Source organism: Antedon bifida, chromosome 3 (assembly GCF_963402885.1).
Source record: "Antedon bifida chromosome 3, ecAntBifi1.1, whole genome shotgun sequence".
Classification (NCBI taxonomy): domain Eukaryota; kingdom Metazoa; phylum Echinodermata; class Crinoidea; order Comatulida; family Antedonidae; genus Antedon; species Antedon bifida.
The window spans coordinates 29,263,290-29,275,167 of NC_136228.1; the positions used below are offsets into that span (position 1 = coordinate 29,263,290).

The 11,878-nt window shown below is 33.7% G+C and overlaps 1 protein-coding gene across 1 annotated transcript; it reads right to left on the bottom strand.

Annotated features, from left to right (window-relative positions):
• Positions 1-22: 22 nt before the first annotated feature.
• On the bottom strand, positions 23-11,141 carry LOC144836881 (parafibromin-like). The gene is made up of 14 exons (XM_078691791.1): positions 10,943-11,141; positions 9,550-9,655; positions 9,213-9,282; positions 8,778-8,914; positions 8,268-8,335; positions 7,720-7,936; positions 6,719-6,853; positions 6,063-6,141; positions 5,434-5,498; positions 4,119-4,312; positions 3,549-3,698; positions 3,091-3,191; positions 2,317-2,458; positions 23-1,631 (listed from the first exon to the last, which is right to left on the bottom strand). Exons 1-14 carry the CDS (start codon positions 11,071-11,073, stop codon positions 1,595-1,597), a joined length of 1,632 nt encoding a protein of 543 aa, XP_078547917.1. The 5' UTR covers positions 11,074-11,141; the 3' UTR covers positions 23-1,594.
• Positions 11,142-11,878: the final 737 nt, after the last annotated feature.

Sequence of the window (11,878 nt, forward strand, 5' to 3'; positions counted from 1 at the left end):
ATAACTGCACTACACAGAAAAATAAGTTATCAAGATATGGCTTTAATGTACACAATTTATCTATGTAAAACTACATATTCTATTGATATACACTCTAATATGTACCGTCAGCAAATCTTTGATAACATAACACATGATTTACATATCAGTGAATAAATTCTTAAATAATACAAAAAGCATTAATTATTACATAATAAAGAGAAGTTGATTGTTTTTTTAAAAAAAACACCTCAAACTTTTAGTATGCATGAGTTCATACATCTTGATTTCAACACATGGTTTATAGACATGCATTATACAATAATTTTAATGTTTAGATGTCAATAAATATTCACAATATTGTAAAAGAAATTCAGAAATCATATTTAATATATATGACCACAGGCATTAACATTTTCATTGGGAACAGTGAAATAAATATCAAATTGAATACACCCATATCCCGTTTTACAATTTATTCTCCACCAACGATTCCATGTGAAAGTTCAGTCAGTTGCATTGTGGAATTAGAGTATGACAACCCCAAGATAGTTTACAGAGAACTGGGGTGGATTGCTATAAAACAGTCTTAATTGATAGTCTTAACTCTTGGATTAAAGTCGGCTTTATCAGATTAACGGTCGTCTTACTAAAGCCACCCTGTTAGACCATTGCTATAAAACAGTATTAGCTAAGACAGCGTACAGTAACAAATTAAGGGCGTACTTTACGCGTAGAATACCAAATAAGGTAATGTTTATCACACTTGCTCAATTCACAATCATAACAGTACGTACATTTCTACACAAAAAATCTATTTTAGATCCATACAAGAATAAGATCACCATTATTATTATTAAAACTTGTTTGCCTTTCACGATCAATAATATGTATAAGCAACAAAAAGAGAGGTTTACGTCTGATTTAATTTTAAAGACCGCTTACAGGTTAGACCGCGGTATAGCAATGGTCTATAATAAAGATATACTTGCTACGTCACGAATTATAGTCGGCTAAGCGCTAAGACCGTTTATAGACCACTTATAGCAATCCGCCCCTGTAATTTTTCTAACATGCCCTTCTTATTTGAACACACACTACCAGAATTCTGAAACTGAAATTACAGGATTGGAAATGAAGTTACCTATTGGGCTTGGGTAGTGTTGCTGATTTTGGCCACGACAAAAATCTGGTACTTAATGTGATAGCCAGGATTTGAATATAGGACCTCACGATTGGTAACCAAGCATGCTGACCTTTTCACACTACTATTTTTGTAGGTGGAGCTAATAATGTAATAACATAATAATTCTCACTGTTAACTATAGCCATATTGCGGTACAATGGGAAAATATGCCAGATCCTTGCATTGAAGGTTGGTGGTGCACAGATTATTAATTGGAGAATTGAAAGTCATGGAATTGCTATACCAAAATTATGTTTCAATGTTTTTTTTCATAAGGAAAGAAAAACCAAACCTTCATACTGTCTATACTGCATTAAGTAAATAACAGATGTTTGACAAGAGGCCTATATCAAAATTATTATTGGGTGTAAGAAAAACAGATAAAGTCTTTTTGGTATTGTCAGTGATTGTCAGCATTGTGAGAGGTATCTAGAATCGAAGATTTGCCTTATGTTTTACCATGTATCTGTAAATAAATTTTAGAAAATATTTATTAAATACTTATTTATTTAAAGCATAAAATAGACAGTTTTAAAAATTGGGAAAAAATAAATAATGTATGCCTTTTTCCTAAGGATACTGTGCATTCTAATCAGCATAAATATCAATAAAAATGTTTGGGTGATTTGGCATATATGGTATAAAGGAAACGACCAGCATTTGAGAGGCATCTGTTTAAGACCTGCCTGTGCCATATAGCTGGATATCCTTAAGCTCTGTTTACAGTATCAAACAAGTGTGATGTACCCAATATGGTAGTGATATCCCCAAATATGGTAGTGATATTCCCAAATATAATAGTGATATGATGTCATTGTGTCCACATATGGGCATGTCACATTTTGTTGATAGTGTAGACAGAGCTTTAGGCAAGATGCTTAATGTATGGCATCATCAATTGGATATCATGTAAAGCTGTTGGTCTTTTGTAAATGTGGATGATAAAGAACTATTTGAAAAGAGATGGGGATCATCTCCTGGTGTGCTGATCTGGGTAGGGGTCTAACTGCGACTGAGGTTTGTAGATGGGACCTAATCCGCATTTCCTCAGTATCCAGTTAAATTACATTTACATATGTATATTTTATTGTATTGTAGTACAAATGTGTTGCCAACATTCAGTGATAAAATTAAAATGGAAAGCAACTTACTTGTCTAAGCTTTGCCAGAATTTAATAAGCGTCGCACGATCCAAATGACGTTTACTGCGACTAATATTTAACACTTGTACATCCCACTTGGTTACGTTGTTATCCAGTGATAAATCATCATACTTCAGGTGAAATGCTCGGACTAAAATTAAAATAAATGAAATAGATAGACTGGATTATGATTTAAACTTTGGTTAAACATTAAGCTAATCTTAACTGGTTTATTCAATTTTAATTAAACAATATTTTGCTCCAAATCTTAAACTACAGAGCAGAAATAATGTAATGAAAATGTGTTGGAAATTTCATTTTCATTAAAACACGCCTGAGTAGATTCTCCTCATTTGATTGGAGGATTGTGGGTCTCAATAACTACTATGTGCAAGTGCAATTATCTTGCAGTTACTTTTTGTTAGACAAGGCTTTGCCTCGTGAAAATAACAATCTTTCACATCATGGAATTATTTGCACCATTGCACTCACAAACGTTCATTATTTGTATAATAGACTTTTACTACTGATCAATTTTGTTTTCGTGCTGCAGCGGAAGTACTTGTTGACTCCAGGAACATATGGCCCTGTTAGGCTGTGCACTGTGGCGAATATTCTCAATTGAAGATGAACATCATGAAACAAACAAAATCAAAACAATCTAGAAGTGGTCTAAAGGATGAGTGCTTGAAAAGTATTGCTAGTTGACCAAATGTAGTACCATTTAATTTATGGTCATTTAAACAAAATTACCATGTTCAGTTTAGAAAAAATAGAACTTACTTTTGGCAAATATGTCAACTGGTGAACCGTCAGACAACAACCAAGGCCATCCCTTAAACTGCCACGCAGGTCCTTGGACAAACACGGCCACCACACGATCCCTATAACAGCATATTATTATATATCAAATATTTAGCTTTTATTGAATAATAAGTATGATATTAATATTATCATCTAACCAGTACAATAATGTATTTATTTATATTTATATTATCACATAAGATAAAAAAAATGTATTCATTTATATAGCGCAAATTCTATATGACCCTTTCACATTAATACCCCAGTTAAACATGTATGGAAACATACTTCCATAATGTTGTAGCCAGGAATCAGTTATAGTTTTATATATAATTCTCTATTGAAATTTGGTCAGTTTGTCAGTTAAATTATCCTAAAAGTGCCTGAAAGTAACCCAGTTTTCTGTCATACTGAATACAATATTGTACTAAACTGACCAGTCTTGTGGCTGTAGTTTGTTAGGTGTATCAATGACCCTATATGGTACCGTTGTTTGACCTCCTTGGCTGGCGTCTTTCCTTCTTTGTAATAACACCTCATTATCTCGACGTGCTCCTTGTGCTTTCTTTTCTGCCGTCGTTAAAAATCTTAGAAATATTGATGAGAAAAGGTTATTATGTATGCGGACTAAAAAAACATTTTATGCATAGGCTTACTTATTTTCGCTTTTTAAATGCTTAGCTGTCTGATTTTGCAAAACGTGCACGGTCTTAATAATAGTAGTGTTAAAACATATATGTAGTTACAGTACCAAGTATATTATTCTTCTGTTCAGGGGCAATCAAGCATAAAACCTCTGTTCTAATGAAGCTCAGAATCCAGTTGTAAGATTTCATTGGTATTAATATTATTAAAAATAGTGTCTACCCAACATCAAAATGTCCCTCATTCCTAACCATACTCTTCCAATTGAAACTACTTATTATTGATTCTATTGATATCTATTCACACTCAATAATTTTTAGGCTGACATTTTAAAAAGTAACCAAAGATGTAAATGTACTCACTTCAAGTCTTGTAATAAATCTTTTGCATTATATAATGAGATAAGTGACGTTGTGGAAGCTGGAATAATGATGATAGGGGTTCTAGATGTTCTTTTTGTTGGTTGTTTTACTTGTGGTACTGCAACTGGCCGTGGGATGGGTGCTGGTTGTGGAGTTGGTGTGGGTACTGCAGCCTTCCTTGCACTGGCTCCCTCCTAATTGGATAAAAATCAACTATGTTTATATCAGCATTACACACATTTTTACTCGGGGTACCCGAGTCTAGGACTCTCATCTTCTCCTCTTCTTCTTTCCTCTGGACACTATTGAGCAAACTTTCAAGTCCTACTAGTTCTTTACGCGTCATCCGACGGCTCTGAAACATGGCATGCATATACTAGGGTAATAGGTGAACAAAGCTATAGAGAGAAAATGTTTGTACTTCAACCGGATGCAGAATTATGACGTCATAAACATGGTACCAATCGAAAAAAGTGTGATTTATAAAGTACTACTCCTCCCTTATTCGTTGTAGTATTGAGCTGGGATTTGGCATGAATATACTACAGGGACATGTCCTCAAAGCTATAGAGCCGGATTTTTTAATTTCAAACCGGATGCAGCCATATGACCTCTCGAAGATGGTACCTTGGTGACAAATGATTTTCTTCGTAATATAGTGTTTGGTGTCATTTCAAAGGTCTTGACTTGGAGAATAAGAATATATACAGTAAATCCTATTTATGATATTGTGACGTTACTTCTGCTCCCGGAAATAGCAAAAAATAGCCGTATTTGGTAGCGAGGTTATTGATGTGTATGTGACGTTACATCCCATCTTATGATGTCATTACAGCTTCTTTTGCTGTACCCCGAGTATCGCACATTCGTGCTTGTTTTTTTAAATCATGCTTATTATATTAAAAGAAAACAAAATTATCTTAAAGATGTTTCCCACGAAGCATATCAGCAGGTAGTGAAATTTATTTTAAAAATACTAATAAAGGTAATTAATTGTTATTGGGAATATTTGTTTATTTATACATTTAAATTCACAGTGATGTATGACATACTGTTTTTTTGGGTGGTGGGGTGGTTGGTATCTTTCACACACTTCAACAGAAAATACATAATAGAAAATTCATGATTTCTAAACCAAGTCTCATTAGGCTTAATTAGTGGCGCTATATTGGCTATCAAAAAAATCCAGGAACTGTAAGAGGATTTGAACCAATGACCACAGGATTGGTAAGCAAGCATGTCCGCCACAAAGCCACTACTTACAATTAATTATTGACTGTTGTAACTTATATAACATATAACATTGATAACATACCGTTACAGATTTCAAAGGCATTCCGTGATATGTTCCCATTGTGTCAATCTTAAACTCCTCAGTTCCTGTTAGAAAACAAAGCCAATATAAAAACTAAAGAAACTAAAATGAAATCAGAAATTGGTATAGATAGAAAATACAATAGCTCATTGTTAATAATATGTTCATGTTTAATTAGGTACAGCTTACAGTTTATTAAGCTTTTACAATTTTGCAAAGCACTGTCTAATAATACCATTATACACCCGATTCCTGTACTCTTGTGTATCATCATTGTATATATGATACAGTGACACATATCCATCACATATTACACTTCATCATACAGTAGGAATTATTTTTAAGCGTAAGTGAATGTTTAGCTAAAAACAATTTCACATGTGATGAATTTACCTATATTATATAATTATTGAATTTGAATAGATACAAAAGTGAGTATAGTCAGTTCTAGAGGTTTGAATATAAGTACTAAATGTGTGTAGGGGGTGGGTTTATACTTGGATTGCTTTAACAATGAAATTTACCAATCACAGCCTAAATTAGGATCCCTAATTGGTATTATACTCGAACATAGGATTATGCATAAACGTATTCGTATATATTAATTAATAAAGAGGCAAACACTGTACCTTCTTTCCTCTGGAACTTTTCCTGATCATACCTGTTGTATTGATAGTGTGCAGGTTGGCTTTGTTTGCGTCTTGCATCCTATACAAAAAATTTCAATCCAAATATGTAGATGATAATTAATAAATTATCTTTTAATGGCCCAAATAATGAATGAATACATAAAGACAAACATGTTCAGTAACTTTTATATTTCAAGTTTTTCTAAATTTTGTTTCTAATTGTGCTGAATTGGCAAGGTTCATTTAATCCTAAAATGAATTTCATTAGAGAAAACAGACTTTCCCAAAACCAGATTCACTTAATAACCTGACTGACTCTCCCAAAAAACCAACTTTCCCAAAACTAGAATCTCCCATGTGGACTCTCCCTAAACTTGACATATTTTTAAAGGACCATTCATCATTCATATATTTCATTCAAAAACCAAAAACATATCTTGAACAAGGAAGTCTAATTTTAAGCATCACACTTCCTGCTTAAAATGGAATGATCCACTTTTATCTTTCTAAAGCTCTGTCTACACAATCAAACTTTATGTGACAAAAAATGTGCTCATATATGGACATGACAATGTCATATCACTGCCATATTTGGGCACATCACACTTTTTTGTCAAACTAGTCTGATAGTGTAGACAGTGCATTGGAATACATACTGTTTCATTTGGTTTTGTTGCTGGTGTTCTGGGGTGGGCCTGTGATCGATTTGAACCAGATCCACTTCCATTTTGTTTACCTTCTTCTTGTGCTTTCACCGATTGCAAAATTGCAAACACATTTTTGTCAAAATCCTGCAAAATTAATAGAAGAGTATTATATTTTATTTCCATAAGCATTTAATCAATCTTATCCGTGGAAACCACTGGTGGAATATGCTACTATATGTTTTGTTTAATGTGACGAAATCTATAGTACTGTGATACCCTAGATATTGGACCTGTACTGTAATTAGACCTAATATTTTCCAACACACCCCTGATTCATGTTCACATAGTAATCAACATTTATCAAATCAAATTTATGTGTTCAAACTAAATTATATACATTAAAGTTGTTTAATGATATTAGGTTTTAATCAAAATCAATTATGTTAGGTTCCAAGGATATCAATAGTGAATGTTATCATTGCTCTAATATATTCTATAGGTGACAATCCATTCACAAACAGACCAAAGTACACACCCAAGATGCTCTACATAGACAAAGCCTAACTTATAAAGCTCTGTATGTACACTATCAAACTGTATGTGAAAAAAAAATGTGATGTGCCCATAATGACATCATATCTCTATCATATTTGGGCATATCACACACTTGTTTGTCAATTAGTTTGATAGTGTAGATAGGGCTTTACAAGTCTTTTGGAGTGGAGTTGTTTTTAGCATGATAAAATAATCCAGACATCTGACAGGATTAAAACCTAGAACACTAGTGTCGGTAGTCCAATATATTAACCACCATGCAACAACTTCACTCAATGATACATATACATACATTGAGAGCTTGCTTATATGCGCTATATAAGAATGAACTATTATTATTATTATTATTATTATATACACAATTATAGCATTTGCCTAGATACACATACATATAGTAAACAATCTAAGCGATAACATTGTTGTGAGTACTAATGCGATTGAAATAAATAACTTACTTTTCCTGTACTTTGTAAAATAGATGACCTTGTACGCCATAACCTTTCTCTACTCATGATGTCTCTTGTGACGTCAACTTCAGCATCAATAAAACTACCTCTTTGCACCTCGTCCTCTTCATCCATTTTAACCGTGGCAATCTTTGTTCTTTTCTTTGCTCGTAGCTTAGCACGGATGGCTGCAATTTTCTCAACAGACAATCCGTCAGAGAGGGGACTGAAAAACATTGAAAACATAATTTGTCACTTACTAATAATAAATACTGAACTGTGTTTATAAGTTGAATGGTGAGAATATCAGGTTGATGTTGAAAAGCAGATCCATCAATAGTCTTGTTATGTGTGGTCGGAAATTCTTACAATTTTCACAAAAAGCTAAACAATCATTAGTACTGTCCATTATCACTTTTCCGTTCAGTAGAACTAATACGGCACATGATATGTAATTAACTAATCAAATGGCAAGAATACACTCAGGTGGGTACTAAACTATTGGTATTTCACTCATCTTCTTATCTCTATAATAAAGTATCCAGTGTTTTACTTACATGATTTGGTTTGTATTAACTGTACTGCTTCCTTCATTGTGAGCCTCTAGACGAGCAAGAAGACGAGCCTAAAAAACAGAAAAATAAATAATCATATGAACAACAATAATTGAATGGTTATCGGAGGAGGTAGACATAATAAGCCTTATTACTAATAAAGTAAAGCTAAGGACTAGGGAAAACAGCACTACAGTAAGCCATGTAGTAATACTACAGCCCAAAATACAGAGTTTAAGAAATACTCGGATGGACTATACCATTTTTGGAGAAGGGTGTTCAATGAAAGTTTCTACTTTTCGAGTTATATCTCGCTCTTTGTGGAGAAAGGAATAATGTCGGTTTATCCAGGTGAGCTAGGCACAAAATAGACTATTGGTTATTATAGATGGCAGCGTTTCAGGTATGTTGCCATCTTAACCACCAGATGTAGAACATCAACCCATATCTGATGAGTGACTAACTTTAATAATACTGTACATCTTTTGTTTATTAACCATCTGCACACAATACCTTATCTATTTTCATCTGTGCTTCATTTCTTGGCTTTTTAATGCCTTCTTTCTCTATTTCCTCTGCTGGCCTCTTACTAACTGGTCTCTGAGAAGCTATCTCCAATGGAGCACTCTTGTCAATACTTGCAGATGTATCTGGTTGGAAAATAAAATTGCCAATGAATTTTGTCTCCATTCAATGTTCCACCAATGTTCAAACCACCTAAACTTACTGTATGCATTAATTTTGAGCTTGATTTGAACAACAAGGTCATCAAGCAGGGCAAAATATTAGAAGGGAGGAGAAATTGTGTGACTATAGCATCAGGGAATAGATAGAGCTGCCTCTCCCTCAGACACTGAGTCTGGCAGAGTACAGGGACAAATGGAAGAAGCTTTGTGGTGTCTGTGGTGTCCCTTTATAGATAGATATGATTGATGCTTGTTAACATACTTGTCTCTCCATTTAGGTAAGCCAAGAGGGGTCTTCTGTCTGGTCTCCTAACAACAGGAATATTTTCAGCCTGAAAAAAAGGGAACAACAGTTTACTATGATAATGTGTAAAGTAAAAAGAGAAACCCACACTGGGCCCTCTGGGAGAACAGTCTTAGACTGAGGAGGCTACCCAGTAAAAAGAATAATAATAACCCCTCATACTGCCAATTCCTTCTCCCAACTCATCCACTTTCCTGAGAAACCTTTTTTTTCAATATTTTTTTTTATTTCATTTCCACAAATTCCTGTGCTCAAGGAACACCAAGTCCCTGAGAAACTTGGTATGTTTACTTACAGCTGCCTGCCTAACGTAGATAGGATGAGCATCTTTGACATTCTTCAGTAAAAACAGAATTGCATCTAGAGTATAGTATTCTTTACTCACTCCGTCTTTTCCAGTTCTTTAACAAATGAATGTTTATTTCATTAGATACACACGCATTGAGTACATATCATTTATCATGGGAAAAAATGTGACACTAACGATTTTACTACGATTCAAATACTAGGTAATAAATTCTGTAATTAAAGACACCTTCCCTACGTTTTTTAGATTTATTTTAAGATCACAAGCTATATTTAATGTAAAAATAATACTATATGGTCCTATTGCGATAACTTTTTTCGTCTTTAAAATAATGGTTAAAAATGTGAAAAATAAGTCGATTCTAATAATTATAGCGGCCCGCTATAAATCCCAAAATGCATTGCGCGCGGATTGATATTTCTGTTTTTCTTCTGTAATTCACCCACTTTTCGATCGATCGTGAGGCCAAAACAAATGGAAGACTCCTAACTTTTCAGCAAAATACCGGGTTTTCCCCAATTTGTATCAACGGAGTCTGGCAAAAATAGAAAGACAATGAATGCAGCAACTATACAACGTCAGGCATGGTATATAGCTAGCGTACGATGTTCGTACGTTACCGATGTTAACCAGCTAGGCCTACAAAACTAAGCCTAGCTAGGCTAGGCCTAAAGACCGTCCACGAGAGGTCAGTCGCTGCGAGCTACTTAGGTAGTGCATTGTTTCTCACTTTTTATCATAATTTACCATAAATCGTACATTTAAGACAAGGAATGACCTGGTTTAATGTTTTTAAAGTATATATATGTATTATTTTTACAAAATGTCACAAATTGTAGGGAAGGTGTCTTTAATTAATAAGTATTAAATAATAATACAGAACAAAATATTATTATATTATTATTATATATTAATTATTATTTTAATACTTTATATTTTTTTTAATAGTATAGGTCTACTACTGGACTAATAATTAATAGCCTAAAATAATAATTGCTCATGGAACATGCAATGCATATTGAAACAGAAAAAAATTGTTGCACAACAAAATCGAAAAAAACTGTCATTCAAGAAAATAATGTTTATTAATTAGGCCTTGGCCTAGCCTAGGCTATGTTTTTCATCACAATAATTATCATATGGTAAGCCTATTTATTGCACACAGGCAATGTTCGGATGTAGTGTAGGGTAAAATGTTTTTAGGCCTGCCAAATCAAGCTTGGGTAAGCAACTCTACTCTCTAGCTACAAGGAAACACCGCACGCTCTCTACTGGCTTGGCCGAGGCTAGGCCTAGGCCTACCAAGGCTAGCCTCACTTCTCACACTCACACAACACGATATAAACAACTTATTTTAAATTAAAACATCATAATAACTTACCCCCAGATAACATAGTTTGTTCTGACATCTTTAGGCCAAGAGAACTCTCCAAAAGAGACTTGTTCTCCATCTTCTACTATGTCTTTTTTCTGAACATTATATTGCCTCAAAATGCTGAGTACGTCGGCCATGGTTGCTTCGGTGCCTTGGAAATACAGTCCTGATCCTGATTCGATTTCAGAACAAACGAAGCGCGACTTGTGATGCCTATCGGTGATCAAAGTGTAAACTCGAGCGAAAGAAACTCGAGCGTTTCTATTTCAAAACCAGATATAAGCGGTAACCGATGGTTTTTATTTTTTAATTGACTCCTAAAAAATCATGTTGTTTATGATTAATAAGACAATTTTAATATATAGTTATTCACTTTTTACCAACAACAACAACAACAAGTCAATGCGGCTTTTGGTTAAAGATGTATTGTCCCCCAAAAACATGAACAATGAAGATTAATTAAATCAGACTTTGAATACCTTATTTTGTATAGTTAATATCGGTTAATCACTTCCGTAGAAAAAAACGAAAACAAATAATGTTTTCACTTGTAAAATGACTAAATTCAACCAAAAATCCATCGGCTGGCAGGCAATTAACCATTTTTTTGCTTTAAATTACATTTTTTTCAGGTAAATACATTTTTTTTAGAATCCAATTTTTGGTCACAAGTGGATAACTATTACGTTAAATTAAAATGGAATATTCAACAAAATTTTGTTTAAGAATTAATTTTTCAGGGGGACAATAAATCTTTAAATGTTAACTGTTATTTTTATTTCTTCATGTCTTGGGGAAACAATACAATAATCAAACTAGCCCTACAGTATTATGTTTTGTTGTCCGAGTAATAGATCGGAATTTGTATCAGAGGTAACATCAAAGCATTCCTACCATGGAGGTTTCCTCCATGATCCTACTATAGGCCTAGTACTATAGCTG